This window comes from Eucyclogobius newberryi, unplaced genomic scaffold (assembly GCF_026437365.1).
Source record: "Eucyclogobius newberryi isolate DKJ021-1_F unplaced genomic scaffold, fEucNew1.0.hap1 SCAF_17, whole genome shotgun sequence".
Classification (NCBI taxonomy): Eukaryota; Metazoa; Chordata; class Actinopteri; order Gobiiformes; family Gobiidae; genus Eucyclogobius; species Eucyclogobius newberryi.
The window spans coordinates 7,151,717-7,171,286 of NW_027315801.1; the positions used below are offsets into that span (position 1 = coordinate 7,151,717).

Genomic DNA, 19,570 nt, shown 5'->3' on the forward strand with positions numbered 1-19,570 from the left:
CGGTGACCGTGTGCGCGTGTGGCCACTCCACGTTCTGTCCGATCTCTGGCCGTCGACACTTTCGCGCTGCTTAGTTTCGGACGCGCTTGGACTCGTTTGTGGCGTGAGCAGAAGGAGTCCGTGCCCCGGTGTCCCGCAGCAGCAGCAGCAGCAGCAGCAGCAGCGGCCCCGGCCCCGTATCCTCCCTTCCTCCGTGTCGCGGCACCCTTCACTTCACTCTTTTCTGAAACAGGGCGAGACGCAGACGCGCCGCTTGCACCATGGATGAGGAATATGACGTGATCGTCCTGGGCACCGGGCTCACGGTACGTACGTCAACCGGACAAGTGTTTTATCCCCCCCAACATCACACGACCACAAACTGTAACCGTTCTTCCGTTACGCGTGGCAAATGTTACGTGTTTTTTTGTTTTTTTTTTGTTGCGGGACACGCGCGTTTGGCCTTTCTCTTTATTCCCAGACCGGTCCCGTGCGCGCTTTCCACCGGCGGCGCACGAGACAGGAGCGTGCGTAAAACGGCAGCAGGAGCATCTTCAAGGCGTAACCCCTTTGCAGCGCGCGCACACACACAGACACACGCACGCACAGGCACGCACAGGCACGCACAGGCCCCGCGCGCTCGTCCTGGCGTCGGTGCAGGCCGTGACACCGCTCCGCTCACACTTTCCGCGCTCCGGTTTTTGCTCCTTTGCGACGGGAACACGTCTAAAACCGTCACGCCGCTCCGTGGATGAGCACACACACGCGCGCGCCTCACAGCAGCAGAGGCACGCGCACGCGCACACGCACAGTCACGCCATGATGTCACCAGATTTGTGCGTTCAAAGGCGCGTGTTTGTTGTCGTTATTACCGCGCTATAAACAATGATCGCGCTGTAGCGGAATATGATGTCGCGCATGCGCACCGGGCTCCTGTTCCTCCCTGGCTGCGGACACGCCCCTCCGATTGAATCACTTCATCAAACTCATCTCAGTCTTTGTCGTGTTTGTAACGGATGAATATTGGACAGAATGGAAATAATAATGGGCAAATTTTGAAATGTTTTTGAGTCCCGGGCCCGGTGGGGTGTGCGAATTTGCACGTTCTCCCTGTGTTTTAGCGCGTTTCCTTTGGTTTCCTCCATCAACCTCAGAACAATAACAGTTTAGCCTTTTCCCGACCAAATTTACACCAAGATCTGAGTCTGTGGAAGTGTGTCATAACCAAACATACAAACACAATATAGCGATAATTCTGATAATTCCAGTCAAATCTTTTCTAAACGTACAAACGAATCAAAAGTGATGCTTCAGTACTTATAGTACTACTGTAGTAGTAATAGTAAATTATTTGTAACAGAAGTTACTTCGTCGACTCTCTAAAGCGCACTTTATTAAACAAGCAACACAATTTCCACTGTTGCAAAGAAAATGTACAAAATATTCAGTCCAAAAAATGCTTTTCTGTGTTTGAGTCGATGTATTGTGACATAAAGTAAGTACTACTAGCTAAAGCGCAGTAAGTAGATTGTTTGGAGATCAATATGTGAAAATATTGAACCAATATTCACACCTTTTGGGCGTATTTTATTTGGGCCAACCAACATTCAGCTCTATTTGAACATTTTAGAGTAAAAAGTACACAAACATAATCAAAACTAAATACGAAACAACTATAAAACCCCATAAAGAGAACGACATGAGAGATCCCTGCGCCAGATCGTAAAGAAAATACTGTTACGGGTATATATTATATGTCTATTATTGTAGATCAGTTCACATTATGTAGATTAATTGAGTTTGTAGTTATTTCAAATCAATTTTGTGGGAAATTATGAAAATCGGCCTCACATTTACAGTTTAAGTGTTATTACTGTGTTACGACAGTGTTGCGACAGTGTCGCGACACTGTCGTGGCCGTGTCGCGGCTGTATTACGACAGTGTCGCGACACTGTCGTGACAGTGTTGCGACAGTGTCACGACAGTGTTACAACAGTGGTTACGACCGTATTACGACGTGTCGTGGCCGTGTCGCAGCAGTATTACGACTCTGTCAGGACAGTATTACGACAGTGTCACGACAGTGTCACGACAGTGTCGCGACAGACTCTGTCAGGACTGTGTTACGACAGTGTCACAACAGTGCCACGACACTGTCGTGGCCGTGTCGCGGCTGTATTACGACAGTGTCGCGACACTGTCGCGGCCGTGTTGCGGCAGTATTACGACTCTGTCAGGACAGTGTCACGACAGTGTCGCGACAGTGTCACGACAGTGTCACGACAGTGTCGTGGCCGTGTCGCGGCCGTGTTGCGGCTGTATTACGACAGTGCCACGACACTGTCGTGGCCGTGTCGCGGCTGTATTACGACAGTGCCACGACACTGTCGTGGCCGTGTCGCGGCTGTATTACGACAGTGCCACGACACTGTCGTGGCCGTGTCGCGGCTGTATTACGACAGTGTCGCGACACTGTCGCGGCCGTGTTGCGGCAGTATTACGACTCTGTCAGGACAGTGTCACGACAGTGTCACGACACTGTCGTGGCCGTGTCGCGGCCGTGTTGCGGCTGTATTACGACAGTGTCACGACAGTGTTGCGGCCGTGTCACGACAGTGTTACGGGTGTGTCAGGTCCCGTGCAGGCACGTTTACGTCGACACAAACGTCCGCGCTTTGAACTAAGACGTCGTCTTTTGCCGCAGGAGTGCATTCTGTCCGGCATCATGTCCGTGAACGGGAAGAAGGTGCTGCACATGGACAGGAACCCGTACTACGGCGGAGAGAGTTCCTCCATCACGCCCCTGGAGGAGGTACGAACGATGACCTTCACCTTTAACGATGCTTTCCTCTACTCTCCTCTTCCTTCATCTTCCTTTGCTTTTCTCTTCCTTCCTCTTCCTCTCTTTTCCTTCCTCTTCGTTCTTCAGCTTTCCTCTTCCTCCCTCTTCCTTCCTCTTCCTTCTTCTGCTTTCCTCTTCCTTCTTCTTCCTTCTTCTTCCTCCCTCTTCCTTCCTCTTCCTTCCTCTGCTTGATTCTGTCTAAACTCCTCCCTCCTTGTGCTTCACAGTTGTTCAAGCGCTTTAACTTGCCTGAAACTCCGCCCGAATCGATGGGCCGAGGGCGGGACTGGAACGTGGACCTCATCCCCAAGTTCCTCATGGCCAACGGTTTGTACACGTCTGCCATCGAGCAAAGGCCCGGTTTGACCCGGACTAAACCCAGACCACTTTCCCCACAAAGTGAGCCAAAGTGAGCCAAAGTGAACCAAAGTGAGCCAAAGTGAGCCAGTGCGTTTAGGCTCAGCCAGAGCGACACACCAGAGAAAAAGGTTAAAAAAGATGACAAAAAGCAGATTTAAACAGAAACCTGGCCTTGTAATCTATAGTTATTTTCCGGTCATATTTTGGCAGAAAAGTTTCATCCATAAATGACCAAGAACACGTGTGATCATGTGTTCTAATCCTGCTCCGACGTGTTCAGGTGCTTTTCAGTCTCACGCAAACCACTAGATGTCGCCATTTCACCTTTTTAAAGAACTCTGCAACAAAATCTATTAGATCCAGCGAATTGAACGACACAAAACTTTATGTCTTTGTTCTGTTTAAAGTTAAAGGGCTTAAACTAATGGAACGTAACAAAGTACAAATGTAAAAGTGCTATAGATATTTGTATGTTACTGAAGTGATTTTTACAGTAGATACAGTTAAGTTTTGAGAGAAGATTTTGCACCAATTGAGCAGGTATTTGTGGAGAAAACTTTGAAAAACCAGGGACAGGAAGTGACAGGAAGTTTATGCAGAATTTACACAAAGAAACAACTTTTTTAACCCTCTAAACATTAATTCAACAAAATAAAGTCACTCTCATATATTTTTATTTGTCAAATAAAAATAATTATAAGATTAGATGAGTTTTGGCCCAGTGTTTGCTGGGTAATTTCCTGGAGTGATGTCATCAATTACAAACAGGAAGTGAAAATGATAAATCTAAAAAATTAGCTTTTCTGTCGTAACATTTTTATAATTTTAAATATATTAATTTGAACTCGACCTGTAGGGGGCGCTTTAAGATAGCTCCTGCTGACGCTTTTAAAATCAGAATTAGTTCAACAAAATCTGCTTGAAATACTTTTACTTTTTACCCTTAAGATGCACTTTTAAACGAGTGCTGAGAAACGTTTACTGAAGTAGTCTTTTGAATATTCTGAGTACTTCTTGCTCATGTGTACTTTCACTTTCACGACTTCCGCCGTAATCGTGTGGCGTGCTGCTGTGTCCTGCAGGTCAGCTGGTCAAGATGCTGCTGTACACAGAAGTGACCCGCTACCTGGACTTTAAGGTGGTGGAGGGCAGCTTCGTCTACAAAGGAGGAAAGATCTACAAAGTTCCCTCGACCGAGACCGAGGCGCTGGCTTCAAGTGAGTGTATGGTGTGGTCGCCGTGGCAACGACACAAACAACACATGCGGAGTAACGAGAGCGCTGCTGCTCGCGCACGTCTCACCGCAAATGTCTTTAATGCTGACGTTTAAACACAAACGTGAGACTAAAGATGAAGCCCGACCTCCAAACTATAGATTCTAGTTTTATTTTTCATTTATCTTATTTTTTGGGACTCAATGTTGTTTTATTTTCTTTTTTTCTTTTACTTTTTAGACTCAATCTTATTTTATTTCATTTTTTATCTTATTTTTTGGACTCAATGTTGTTTTATTTTTTATTTTTCGAACTCAATAAGAATTTTATTTTATTTCATCTTTTACTTTTAATTTTGATTTTTGTATTTCTTTTTTACATTTTATAAACAAATAGATAAAAGAGAACACAAACAGAACAAAACCCAAAAGTAGTTTCTGATTTTCGTCAAAATACACTTCATTCATAAATATTCTCCACATTTCAACCTTTATTTGTTTATAACGTATTTAAGAACGTGCAATTTACAATCAAAATTACGGTTTGACTGTCGACTACTAAATTAACCGCTCTACGTGTTTTTAATTTAAGTAAGTTTGACTTGTTTGTAATAATTTATGACAGTAAAACAAACTGAACAGACTTTTAATGAGCTAATTAAAAGAATATGGATAAAAACTACACTTAATCCAGTCCGGAAAGTGTAATAATTTAGTTTTTTTAAACCTTTTGCCATATTTTGTATTTGGGACATGATGTATTTTCTCATTTTGGCAAATTAAGAGCTCCTAAAACGAACATTGGTTTTCTTCCAAATATTCTGCCAATCGTGAAAAAACACACTGTACTTTAATTGAAATATATTCCTGAATCTTATTTGCATAATAATTTTTGGACATCAAACTAAATAATAAGGAAACCAGTAAGAAATGTAAAAATAAAATCAAGTCAAATGATCATAATTAACAACAAAACTCAAAATGAAGAATATTGTGAATTATTGTTATTTTATTTTGTTCAGATCTGATGGGAATGTTCGAGAAGCGCAGATTCAGGAAGTTCTTGGTCTTCGTGGCGAACTTCGACGAGAACGACCCCAAGACGTTCGAGGGCGTCGACCCCAAGTCCACGACGATGCGGGACGTGTACAAGAAGTTCGACCTGGGCCAGGACGTCATCGACTTCACGGGACACGCCCTGGCCCTCTACAGGACGGACGAGTAAGTGCGCCGCCTCAGCCGATGGAGGGAAAAATACGCGTCACGAATCACGTGTTTAGTAAATGTTTCACGGTCTTTCACTCCGAGTTACATTATAATATAGTTTACAAAGGCGTTTACAGCATTTTCCAGACTATAAGTTGCACCGGAGTATGAAATGCAGTTGCAAGTGTGAAAATAACAAATAATATCACATATAAGTCGCTCCGAAGTATAAGTCACACCCCGGTCAAAACTATAAAAAAGCGACTTATAGTCCGAAAATTACGGTATTTATCACGAATTAGAAAATAATAAAGCGCACGTGTTGTTTTCTTTTTCTTACACGGGTAAGAAATGACGCATTACAGTTTGAAGCCCAAAGATCAATGTCGTCTTTTGATTTTAGGATAGTAAATGTATTGTGAATATCAATAACAGTTACCGTATTTTCCGGACTATACGTCGCACCTTTTTTCATAGTTTTGCGACTTATACTCCAGAGCGACTTTTAGTCCGGTGCCACTTATACTCCGAAAAATACAATACTCTCTTACATATTTGTACTTCTGAATACATATTTTCTAGAGTTACTTCCCGACTTTATGTTTGCAGAAATGTGTTGGAGTGATAGAACTGAGGACACGTTCTACACTTTTATCAAAAACCCAGAGTGTTTTTACAACTAGATTAAAAATGATTGTGAGTCTGTAACGTCAAAGATAATATATATATTTATGCTGGTTTTGAGCAGTTCTGGCCCGATTGAATTCATTTACTGTAAAAAATGCACTTGAAATAACATTTTCTTCATTTTAATATAGAGCCGCAACTTAAAGGTTGAATGGACGATTTATTTGGCGCAAATCTGAGTCTCATTTCCTCGTGGCGTGGACTGCCGATTAGTCCTGCCACGTATCAATCATGAAATTTCCCCATGTGGGACAATAAAGGAATATCTTATCTTATCTTATCTTAAAACGCACCTACCGCTCACCTGCAGCTGCGTCAGGCTCGGCCCACGTTTCCGCGTGTCTAAGCGCATTGATCTATCATAATATAGTTCCCTCAGTGTACGGGACAAAATTAGGACGGAGATAGACTGTTCGAGCTGACTCAGAAGAAGACGGAAATCTACGAGAGACGAGAGATACGATGAGATCCGTTGCGCTAATAAACAAACGCATGTGTGTGTTGTATCAGTCGCACGGGGGAGTGGCATGTGCACTTCCGCCTGCGTTCTCAAATCGCCGAAAAATTGTCCATTGCGCCTTTAATGAATTGACTAATTGTGACAAGCCGACTATTAAAAAAAATGATTGTAGTTGTATTTTTTCAGGACTAAACTGACTCTAAAACACACACAAAAAGACCATTTATAATAATAATAAAAAAAAGAAAATAAATGAAAAGAAAAATAAAGATCATGTTATCTTTTTTTCTTCTTCTTTAGCTGTAAAATAGTCGTTTGACTCGTCGACTAACTGAAAAAATAATCACTAAATATTTGTTTTTTGCAGTCTTATTATAAAATATAACTTTCCTTTCTCATTGACGGATTATTTTTCTCATTTCAAGCTCGTTTGTCTTGTAAGTGGTCAGAAATGAGAATGTGTGACATGTGCAACTCTTATTCCGACGTCTGAATCGTCTGAATCCGTGTGTTTCCTTCTTGCAGTTACCTGGACGTGCAGTGTTTGGAGACAATCAACCGCATCAAACTCTACAGTGAATCTCTGGCTCGATACGGGAAGAGTCCTTATCTTTACCCGCTGTACGGCCTGGGAGAGCTGCCACAGGGGTTCGCCAGGTCAGTGTGTGTGTGTGTGTGTCTGTGTTTGTGTGTGTGTCTGTGTTTGTGTGTGTGTATGTGTGTGTGTGTGTGTGTCTGTGTTTGTGTCTGTGTCTGTGTCTGTGTTTGTGTGTCTGTCTGTCTGTCTGTGTGTGTGTGTGTGTGTGTGTGTGTGTGTGTGTATGTGTATGTGTGTGTGTCTGTGTCTGGCTGTCTGTGTGTGTGTGCGTGTGTGTGTCTGTGTCTGTGTGTGTCTGTTTGTATGTGTGTGTGTGTGTGTCTGTGTCTGGTTCTGTGTCTGTATCTGTGTGTGTGTCTGTGTGTGTGGCGTGTGTAGCGTGTGTGGCGTGTGTAGCGTGTGTAGCAAGTGTAGCGTGTGGCGTGTGTAGCATGTGGCGTGTGGCGTGTGTAGCATGTAGCGTGTGTAGCGTGTGTAGCGTGTAGCGTGTGTAGCGTGTGGCGTATGTGTAGCGTGTGTAGCGTGTAGCGTGTGGCGTGTGTGTAGCGTGTGTAGCGTGTGGCGTGTGGCGTGTGTAGCGTGTGGCGTGTGTAGCGTGTGGCGTGTGTAGCGTGTAGCTTGTGTAGCGTGTCGCGTGTGTGTAGCGTGTGTAGCGTGTGGCGTGTGTAGCGTGTGTAGCGTGTAGCGTGTGTAGTATGTAGTGTGTCGCGTGTGTGTAGCGTGTGTAGCGTGTGGCGTGTGTAGCGTGTGGCATGTAGCGTGTGTGGCGTGTAGCGTGTGGCGTGTGTAGCGTGTGTAGTGTGTAGTGTGTGGCGTGTGCGCAGCTTCAGAGCGGCTTTGTCCAGACAGAGCTGAAGCAGGTTTGGAGGCGTTTAAACTCAGTCTGAACGCGGCTTTTGGTGGTGAAAGATAAAATAAAAGTAAAATAGAGACGTTATAATATCACGCTTTAATGTTGTGAGTTCTGTGAGGAAAAAAGAACAACTTGATTTTACAGTTATTCACAATTAAACTGAGAAAGCATTTGTTTTCTTTCACCAGCTTTATGGAAAAAAAAACTTTGCATTTGGTTGTATTTTTTAAAAATAATAGATTTAATTTAAAATAGTTAATTTTGTGTCAGGATTAGTATTTTTATTTTGTTCTTACAATATTGTTACCCGAAGAATCACACCGATTAACCTGTTCATGTTTGATTTCTTGGTTACATTTACATTTGTTTTAATCTGAACCAAAATGTGTGTCCCTTTTATTTGTAAATCAAACCATGTTAAGGAAAAAAACGGGATTAACGTAAAGGCTATTGAGTCTCAACATTTATTTATTTAATTCATTTTATTTATTTTATTCAATAATTTTGTTAATTTATTTTACGTAATTTATATTTTATTATTTTTAGTTAAATAAGATAATAAAATAAATTATTTATTGAATTAATTTATATTTATATAATTGATGTAATTGATTTTATTTTGAGCAAGTCAATAAATACAAATAATAGCGTAAGTAAATATACTCTCAGCTGAAAACTTCCACGATTTGATCCGTCCGACTTTCATCTTTTTAGACTCGACAAGGATAAAAATTTCGATAAATCTGAGATGAACTGAGCGTTTTGACAGATGTGTTTTCCACATAAACATTGAGTTACTGAGCGTTTGCTTCTGGTGCTTTACTGAGCGTTTGCTTCTGGTGCTTTACTGAGCGTTTGCTTCTGGTGCATTACTGAGCGTTTGCTTCTGGTGCTTCACTGAGCGTTTGCTTCTGGTGCTTTACTGAGCGTTTGCTTCTGATGCTTCACTGAGCGTTTGCTTCTGGTGCTTTACTGAGCGTTTGCTTCTGGTGCTTCACTGAGCGTTTGCTTCTGGTGCTTTACTGAGCGTTTGCTTCTGGTGCTTCACTGAGCGTTTGCTTCTGGTGCTTTACTGAGCATTTGCTTCTGGTGCTTTACTGAGCGTTTGCTTCTGGTGCTTTACTGAGCGTTTGCTTCTGGTGCTTCACTGAGCGTTTGCTTCTGGTGCTTCACTGAGCGTTTGCTTCTGGTGCTTCACTGAGCGTTTGCTTCTGGTGCTTTACTGAGCATTTGCTTCTGGTGCTCTACTGAGCGTTTGCTTCTGGTGCTTCACTGAGCGTTTGCTTCTGGTGCTTTACTGAGCGTTTGCTTCTGGTGCTTTACTGTGCGTTTGCTTCTGGTGCTTTACTGAGCGTTTGCTTCTGGTGCTTCACTGAGCGGTTACTTCTGGTGCTTCACTGAGCGTTTGCTTCTGGTGCTTTACTGAGCGTTTGCTTCTGGTGCTTCACTGAGCGTTTGCTTCTGGTGCTTTACTGAGCGTTTGCTTCTGGTGCTTTACTGAGCGTTTGCTTCTGGTGCTTTACTGAGCGTTTGCTTCTGGTGCTTTACTGAGCGTTTGCTTCTGGTGCTTTACTGAGCGTTTGCTTCTGGTGCTTTACTGAGCGTTTGCTTCTGGTGCTTCACTGAGTGTTTGCTTCTGGTGCTTTACTGAGCGTTTGCTTCTGGTGCTTTACTGAGCGTTTGCTTCTGGTGCTTTACTGAGCGTTTGCTTCTGGTGCTTTACTGAGCGTTTGCTTCTGGTGCTTCACTGAGCGTTTGCTTCTGGTGCTTTACTGAGCGTTTGCTTCTGGTGCATTACTGAGCGTTTGCTTCTGGTGCTTCACTGAGCGTTTGCTTCTGGTGCTTTACTGAGCGTTTGCTTCTGGTGCTTTACTGTGCGTTTGCTTCTGGTGCTTTACTGAGCGTTTGCTTCTGGTGCTTCACTGAGCGGTTACTTCTGGTGCTTCACTGAGCGTTTGCTTCTGGTGCTTTACTGAGCGTTTGCTTCTGGTGCTTCACTGAGCGTTTGCTTCTGGTGCTTTACTGAGCGTTTGCTTCTGGTGCTTTACTGAGCGTTTGCTTCTGGTGCTTTACTGAGCGTTTGCTTCTGGTGCTTTACTGAGCGTTTGCTTCTGGTGCTTTACTGAGCGTTTGCTTCTGGTGCTTTACTGAGCGTTTGCTTCTGGTGCTTCACTGAGTGTTTGCTTCTGGTGCTTTACTGAGCGTTTGCTTCTGGTGCTTTACTGAGCGTTTGCTTCTGGTGCTTTACTGAGCGTTTGCTTCTGGTGCTTTACTGAGCGTTTGCTTCTGGTGCTTCACTGAGCGTTTGCTTCTGGTGCTTTACTGAGCGTTTGCTTCTGGTGCTTTACTGAGCGTTTGCTTCTGGTGCTTTACTGAGCGTTTGCTTCTGGTGCATTACTGAGCGTTTGCTTCTGCTTCAGGCTGAGTGCGATCTACGGCGGGACGTACATGCTGAACAAACCTGTGGAGGAGATCGTGATGGAGGGAGACCATGTGATCGGAGTCAAGTCTGAAGGAGAGGTAACGTTTAAGCCACTGAAGCAGTTCATCTGAAAGAGAGGTAACGTTTAAGTACTGAAACAGTTCATCTGAAGGAGAGATAACGTTTAGGTCACTGAAACATTTCATCTGAAGGAGAGGTAACGTTTAAGCCACTGAAACAGTTCATCTGAAGGAGAGGTAACGTTTAAGTACTGAAACAGTTCATCTGAAGGAGAGGTAACGTTTAGGTCACTGAAACAGTTCATCTGAAGGAGAGGTAACGTTTAGGTCACTGAAATAGTTCATCTGAAGGAGAAGTAACGTTTAGGTCACTGAAACAGTTCATCCGAAGGAGAGGTAATGTTTAGGTCACTGAAACAGTTCATCTGAAGGAGAGGTAACGTTTAGGTCACTGAAACAGTTCATCCGAAGGAGAGGAAACGTTTAGGTCACTGAAACAGTTCATCTGAAGGAGAGGAAACGTTTACGTCACTGAAACAATTAATTTAGTCTGAAGGAGAGGTAACGTTTAGGTCACTGGAACAGTTCATTTAGTCTGAAGCAGAGGAAACGTTTAGGTCACTGGAACAGCTCATTAGTCTGAAGGAGAGGTAAAGCCACAATACAATAGTAAAAGTAAAAGAAATATTGCCCAGCTCTTATCAGTAGTTTAACTGTCTCATCTTTACATAACAGAATGAGAATAGTTGACATCAGGTTTATAATCAGTGCTGTCATAGTAATTCCCGGTTTGTCCTGCAGGTGGCGCGTTGTAAGCAGCTGATCTGTGACCCCAGCTACATCCCTGACCGGGTGCGTAAGGCGGGGCAGGTCATCAGGGTCATCTGCATCCTCAGCCACCCTATCAAGAACACCAACGACGCAAACTCCTGCCAAATCATCATCCCCCAGAACCAGGTCAACCGCAACTCAGGTGAGCGCCCTTCACCCGCTCCGACCGCCACGTCCGAACGCCTTTGCCCGCTTTGACCGCCACGCCCGAACGCCTTCGCCCGCTTCGACCGCCACGCCCGAACGCCTTCGCCCACTTCGACCGCCACGCCCAAACGCCTTCGCCTGCTCCGACCGCCACGCCCGAAGGCCTTCGCCAGCTTCGACCGCCACGCCCGAACGCCTTCGCCCGCTCTGACCGCGACACCCAAACGCAACGCCCAAACGCCATCTCCCGCTCTGAATGCCACGCCCGAACGCCAACCCGCAGCGAGCGCGCGTTTGTCTGAAAGTGCTTTGTGCCAGGGATGAAAGAGGGACTCTTCTATTTCTTTCTTTTTTTTTTTTTTTAAGAAAAAACATCAACATTTAAATAGAAACAGTCGTTTAAAATTCCTTTAGTTTATAATGGAATTTTAAATCTCTGGAGAAGTCGACACCCAGAGCATTCAGATGCTAATCAGTTACACAAGAAGAGAAGAGAGAGTGAGCCAGGGACAATAGGAGGCTGATGGCCCATTAAAGGACTGATAGGAAACAAAGAGGTTTAGTTTCTGGTGAAACCAATGACAGCTTTTCATCAGGTGGGCCTAGTCAGAGTAGGATAAATATTTGAGTTCCCGGACTTGATTCGCAGATTGAGAATGACTCTTGGATGAGAGTCGAAACGTATCGTTTAAAAAAAAAGTCCAGAGTCCAGATGATACAACTGAATCTTTTTCTACAACTTTAGTCAGGATGTCACCATAAATGTGCTGAAAATAACCCCTCAACACAAAACAGAAAGTACTGTTTACTTTTCAGTCCAGTTAAGAATGTTGTGCATATATATTCTTTCAAATGTAGTGAAGTGGCAGTACTTTTACTGTTGTACTTTTACTGTACATAGTGACTTTGTACAAACTAAATACTTGACATATGTAGTAACACGGCATTTGTCTCCAGACATCTACGTGTGCATGATCTCCTACGCTCACAATGTGGCGGCGCAGGGCAAATACATCGCCATCGTCAGCACCACCGTGGAGACCGCCGAGCCCGAGGCCGAGATCGCCCCTGCGCTGGAGCTGCTCGAGCCCATCGACAAGAAGTGAGCCCACAGACCGATCACAACGTGCACAAAGAAGATCACGTGTGACTAACTACTGTGTTTGACAGGTTTGTGGCCATCAGCGACCTGTTCGAGCCGACAGAAGACGGCTCCAGCAGTCAGGTGAGAAACGGCTCAAACACTCAGCATGAGGAGGAGGCTCAGCACGAGGAGGCTCATGATGAGGGGGCTCAGCATGAGGAGGAGGCTAAGCATGAGGAGCCTCATGATGAGGAGGCTCAGCATGAGGAGGAGGCTAAGCATGAGAAGGCTCATGATGAGGAGGCTCAGCATGAGGAGGAGGCTCAGCATGAGGAGGCTCAGCATGAGGAGGAGGCTAAGCATGAGGAGGAGGCTCAGCATGATGAGGAGGCTCATGATGAGGAGGCTCATGATGAGGAGGCTCAGCATGAGGAGGAGGCTCAGCATGAGGAGGAGGCTAAGCATGAGGAGGAGGCTCAGCATGATGAGGAGGCTCAGCATGAGGAGGAGGCTCAGCATGAGGAAGAGGCTAAGCATGAGGAGGACGCTCAGCATGAGGAGGAGGCTCAGCATGAGGAGGAGGAGGCTCAGCATGAGGAGGAGGCTCAGCATGAGGAAGCTCAGCATGAGGAGGCTAAGCACGGGGAGGAGGCTCAGCATGAGGAGGCTCAGCATTAGGGGGAGGCTAAGCATGAGGAGGAGGCTCATGAGGAGGAGGATCAGCATGAGGAGGAGGCTAATGAGAAGGAGGCTAAGCATGAGAATGAGGCTCATGGTGAGGAGGAGGCTCATGGTGAGAAGGAGGCTCATGGTGAGGAGGAGGCTGAGCATGAGGAGGAGGCTCAGCAATGAGAGGGATGCTCATGAGGAGGAGGATGTTCATGATGAGGAGGAGGCTCATGAGTAGGAGGAGGCTCATGGTGAGGAGGAGGGTCATGATGAGGAGGCTGAGCATGAGGAGGAGGCTCAGCATGAGGAGGAGGCTCATGATGAGGAGCCTCAGCATAATGAGGAGGCTTATGAAGATGAGGAGGCTCATGAAGATGAGGAGGCTAAGCATGAGGAGGAGGCTCATGATGAGGAGGCTCAGCATGATGAGGAGGCTCATGAAGATGAGGAGGCTCATGAAGAGGAGGAGGCTCATGAAGAGGAGGAGGCTAAGCATGAGGAGGAGGAGGCTTAGCATGAGGAGGGGGCTCATGGTGGGGAGGCTCATGATGATGAGGAGGCTCAGTATGAGGAGGAGGCTAATGAGGAGGAGGCTAAGCATGAGAATGAGGCTCATGGTGAGAAGGAGACTCATGGTGAGGAGGAGGCTCATGGTGAGAAGGAGGCTCATGGTGAGAAGGAGGCTCATGGTGAGGAAGAGGCTCATGGTGAGTAGGAGGCTCAGCAATGAGAGGGAGGCTCAGCATGAGAAGGAGGCTCATGGTGAGGAGGAGGCTCAGCATGAGGAGGAGGCTCATGGTGAGGAGGAGGCTCAGCATGAGGAGGAGGCTCATGGTGAGGAGGAGGCTCATGGTGAGGAGGAGGCTCATGTGGAGGAGGAGGCTCATGATGAGGAGGAGGCTCAGCATGAGGAGGATGCTCATGATGAGGAGGAGGCTCAGCATGAGGAGGAGGCTTATGAGGAGGATGCTCAGCATGAGGAGGAGGCTCAGGAGGTCATTGTGATGAAACATATTCTCTATAGATTTATTGCTTGGAAAGTTGAAGCTCTAGTTTTCCTCTGAACTGGAGCGCGACACCGACATCGGTGAAACAAACGTCTCTAGTTCGATGTTTGGCTCAAAACGTTCTTCTTCTCGTGTGACGCAGATCTTCGCGTCGCGGTCCTACGACGCCACCACCCACTTCGAGACCACCTGCAACGACATCAAGGACATCTACAAGCGCATGACCGGCTCCGACTTCGACTTCGAGAACATGAAGCGCAAACAGAACGACGTGTTCGGGGAGGACGAGCAGTGAGGGCCAGAGGGTGCCGGAGAGGCCGAGGCCGACGTCCACACGCGCGCGCCGCACACTAAAAGAAAAAACAAGAATTCTGAGCTAAAACGACTTGGAATTTTTAAACCGTGATCGTGATTTGAGCAATTCTGACTATTTAGTTGCTACGGAAAATTGAAAAAAAATGCTTTGGATTCAAAGTCAACGTTACACTTTTATTGGCAGATAATTGAGCTTGAGATTCAAAGTCTTTTACTGAAACAAGCCCTCAATTCTAGTCCCAAGAACACGTCCAAATGAGTCAAAACTGCTCAAATCCGTGTCGAAATGTGAAGTCCTTTTAACTCACACACACACTCAGCTTTGACAGTGCCGGTGCTCCGCTGTCGCCTCGCTGCCCCGATCTCATCCTCACAGACACAAACGCAAGACACGCTGTCCCAAAAAAAACTCACTTTTTCAAAGCAGGGTTGATACGTTTTTTGTTTTGTTTCCCCCTCCATCGCCCTCTGTAGATATAATATATAACCGTGTGTTCTGCTAGCTGCGAAACCGCCACCAACCGTCATGATTTATATTCTCCCAGTGTGTTATTATTTCCCTTATATTTAAAGTCGGGACAAAGCAAGTTGTCAGAGCGACCGCCTCTCGGTAAATATTCGGTAAAATGAGGACGTTAAAGGGTCTGTGACAGGTGGGGCGACACATCGAACTAAAATGCAGTTAAGTTTTGTATATTTAAAATTTTTGCTGAAAATTATGTCTAAATGTTATCACGGATTAGCACATTTTTGAGGTTTATCATTTCACTTCCTGTTTGTAATTGATGACATCACACTTGGAAATGACCCAGCAAAAACCAAAACTCATCTAATGTGACAGTTTTTTTAATGTGACAGATGAAAATATACAAGAGTGACTTTATTTTGTTGAATTAATGTTTATAGAGTCAAAAAAGTTGTTTCTTTTGTTTAAATTATGCATAAATTTGATCCCTGGTGTGATGTCACTTTCTGTCAATTTCAACAGATTTTTCAATGTTTTTTCCACAAAAAACCTGCTCGATTGGTGTAAAACTATAATTTATATGTACGACAGTGATAAACACACCAAATAAAGTCAAAATTTGAAAATTCTAAAAACCTGTCATAGGCACTTAACTCAAAAAGTTACAAAAAGTAAACATTTTGGATGAAAATTCCATCTTGCTGAGCTGGAAGATGTTACTAACCACAACTTTTCCAATCTCAGTGTAGAAAATGCCCAAGAAATTACTTAGAAATTAAGAACGTTTGCAAAAAAAGCAACAACGTTCAACTCTAATTAATCTAAACAAGCCTAGAATACACAAAGACGCTTAATTGATGTAGATATCGTTTTTCGCGGCCTAGAGGCGGTTTCTCTGCCTAAAGTCATTCTACGTGTTTTTTCCCCATTGTTGTACATAGAAGTTTTGCAAAATGAAGGCTGGACCGTTCAGTGCGCCCGTCGTGTCAACCCTGCTCTAGAGCATCACAACGTTCTCTTTTTCATTCGCAAAAAACAGGCCGGACGCTGCTGTTCCGCCGTGACCCCGCGCTAGCCAACAAGCTAGTCGGTGGCTAACGCTAGGCTAACCGTTGATCCGCGCGAACCCTCCCTGTCCCAGAAATGTTGGAGATTTTGTCTTGTTTTTGTTTTTTTTGCGTTTTCGGACGTTTCCATAGTCTATGATATGTTCTAACCTTTTTAAATTATTGAAGAGTTTTATTTGTGTGTATTTGGTGCACGATTCACTGGCTGAAGTGATGACGTTTACAGAAATGTGATGGGAAATGTGGTTTTCGAGAAGCAAGTTTTAGTGGGCGCATTGGAAGAAAAGGAAGGTCTATATGAGTTAGAATTACTTGATTTTTTAGTTTTTTTAACTTGATTTTGGTCAAATTTAGATTATTTGTCTTCAGTAAGGTATTTCTGTAACTTTATAATAACTACACTTAACCTGCCTTAACAAAGCATGAGCAAAGACTTAATTCATAGTGAACAAATAGCATGATTCAGGCTTAGTAACTACGTAACTTAAACTCTTAATTAAGTAGTTGCTAAGCCTGAATCATGCTTAGTAAAATATTTGTTCATTGTGAGTCAAGTCTTTGCTCATGCTTTGTTAAGGCAAATTAAGGTGTAATACCGGTATTTCTTACTGCTTTTGAGCTATTTATTCTTCTTTTAATCTGACATTAATTTTGACCTGGGTATATATAGTTGATAAGTCATAAAAGCTACTTCAAGAATTCAAGTCATTCTAACTTCTAGCTTCCATTTGCCGTTCTTTTTTGTGCGACGCGAGCATGTGACAGAGAGAGTTCGAACCGCGGGAAGTGTCTGAGGTCGAAGACTGAAATTTCAGCTCGGAGTGAACGCACCGGATCGCGTCTCGGTTGTTTGAAATCAACCTTTTGTGTTCGTCACTGGAAGTCGCTCCCCTCGGGCCCAACGCTGTTAAAAAAGTACCGCAGTTTTACGCTCGAGTCGAGGAAGTCCAACCGATAACTTTGATTTAAGTCATTTTCGCTAGTTTTCATGCACGCAGGCTGTTTCAAAGTGTTCCAGACGAGTTTGTTTACCTGACTTACATGTTTTAGTGACTTGTAGTATTTCTATAGGTATTTCTTTCATGTTAAAGGCCGATCGTATTTAAGGGAGATGGAGAGAGTCATTGTTGATATGCACGTTGTGTTGAATTAGCGGATCAGAGCTACTGAAAATGATTTGAAATGTTCTTTTTGGATATTTCCTGCGGCGTTAAATGGCGTTAAATAAAATTGCAAAATTGTCCGTCAGAAATGTCTGTTGAAACAAGTTAAATAGTCAAGGTGCACAAAGGCGATCGAGTCAAAACATGAATATTGCAAACTGAAGTCAACGTTTTTGCAGAAACACGCTAACATGCTAACGGCAGTAGCAGCGCAGGAGGACCTCGCCAACAAACCGGCGATTTGATTTGGTCGTAGCCTTATTTTTGGTTTGTTTCACCGAAAATGGCTTATTGTGTCCTTTTTGCCTTTGTTCTTTCTCGTTTTGGATCGTTCCTGTGCCAAAATGTTCCTGTCATTGGCAAAAAAACAAACAACAAAAGCAGTCTTAGCCTCTTTGCGCTGCCTATTCCACTTTCCGTTCGTTTTATTGCGACAAACCATTCGAAATGCTGAGCTCGGACTGGATTGAACCAATAACAGGTACTACTATTACTGCACTCTGCGTAGCGAACGAGCTATAAACTATTTAAGACACGTTTACCCAACAGAAATGAGCGATAATCCAAGTTCTACCTTAAAAAACGGTCGGTCCAATCTGCTCTTTTCTGCGTTTCGAACGGCGCTATGCAACCACGCTCAAAACGGCGCCCGACGACGTCACGTGAAATCTGAATCCTGACAGATTGCTTTGCTTTTCGCCGCTGCCGATTAACCGTACTTTTGTTTCCTGATTCCCGAATGAAGACCAAATTGAGGAGGAGTTGATATTCTCCTCTCTTATTTTTTTGTTTGCAATTTCATTTCCCGACAAATTGTGAACAAACTGAACGGAACATGTCGCGCCGGATATTCTGAGCTCACGTTAAATCGGGCGGAACGTTGTTTGAAGGCGTGTCACGTGTTTACCTGAGTTAGCGCTCGCTCCCGTGTCCGTCAGAGTTTAGCTATGATTAAAAGCATTCCAAATACAGGATTCAGAGGAGGAAAAAGTCTAAAAAAAAGTCTTAATTCATCATCGTGTGCTCATTATACACTGCAAAAAAAAAACTCTAAGCCTGTAATTAACTTGTATTTAAAATATTAACCTGTTTTTTTCATTGATTTTACTTGTTTTTATTTATTTACTGAAAAGACCGACATTTTATAACGTATTATCATTCACGATAAGTTGACTATACAGAAGAAACGTGTCGGAAATTCTTTTAAACGGGTCAAATTATCAAAATTTAATTGGTAAACAACTGAAATCAAAATTATTGTTCCAAACGCGAAAAATTCTGACACATTTTTTTTAGACGTCGTTTTTGCAGCGTAAAAAAACACGTGAAAACTGGACAAACTGTTTACTGAATATTTGTTATTATTTGTAGCTTCTCCGTCACCATAGCAACGTCCCTTCTTCGTTTTGTTCATGGAAGAAAAAGCCTTGTGGTCGTTCTGTTTCCCGGCTCCATTCATGTTGGCATTCTTGAAAATAACACTTGGAACCCGTGAACTGGACGAGTAGTAGAAAACTTTCTGTCCTTGTTTGATCACTAGTATGTGAGCAATGCCTATAACGTCTTGTGTAACAAATAAAATGATCTAAACTATGACTGAAATTGAAAATAAAAATTAAAAAAAGCACATGGCAAACCTGTGGAAATCCGTTTCTGCCTTTGTTTGTATCAATGTTCATGTTTTTGTCTTAAAAAACAAAACTTAAAATGTTTGCTTTCACTTTTTGATGCCAAGAGGTGATTTTTATTTATTTTTTCTTTCTTTCTTTTTAGATATATTGTTTATTTCGAACATTTTAAAATACATAATAAAACCACAGAAAATATTTACCTTTTTTTAATCGATTTGACAAAATTCGACCTAAAAGTTAGTAGCTACTGTGTTTAGCCTTCTTTGAACTGCTTTGCTCGTCAAAAAAGTATCTCAAAGTTCCCTCTTTTGGCAGCCGTGGTGTTTTGCAGCAAATAATTAAGATCTTAATTTTTTTTTTTTTTATAATTTAAATTTTTTTTAAAAATCCCAAAATTGTAAGTCAGAAAAACCAGAAGGATTTGAATGACATTTACATTTTTATTTTATTTACATACATTACAAATAAGGATGAATGCCCTTTAACAATGAACTATGACTAAAGATGTCACAAAAAGCATAATTGTAAACAACAATATCTATATTCTTA

At 43.5% G+C, this 19,570-nt stretch overlaps 1 protein-coding gene across 1 annotated transcript; it reads left to right on the top strand.

Moving 5' to 3' along the window:
- The first annotated feature begins 124 nt into the window (after positions 1–124).
- gdi1 (GDP dissociation inhibitor 1) lies at positions 125–19,036 on the top strand. The gene is made up of 11 exons (XM_072448864.1): positions 125–305; positions 2,685–2,792; positions 3,050–3,149; positions 4,265–4,399; positions 5,418–5,616; positions 7,274–7,405; positions 10,620–10,719; positions 11,443–11,614; positions 12,577–12,721; positions 12,790–12,844; positions 14,522–19,036. The coding sequence occupies exons 1-11, from the start codon at positions 261–263 to the stop codon at positions 14,672–14,674; spliced, it is 1,344 nt and encodes a 447-aa protein (XP_072304965.1). The 5' UTR covers positions 125–260; the 3' UTR covers positions 14,675–19,036.
- The last annotated feature ends 534 nt before the right edge of the window (positions 19,037–19,570 follow it).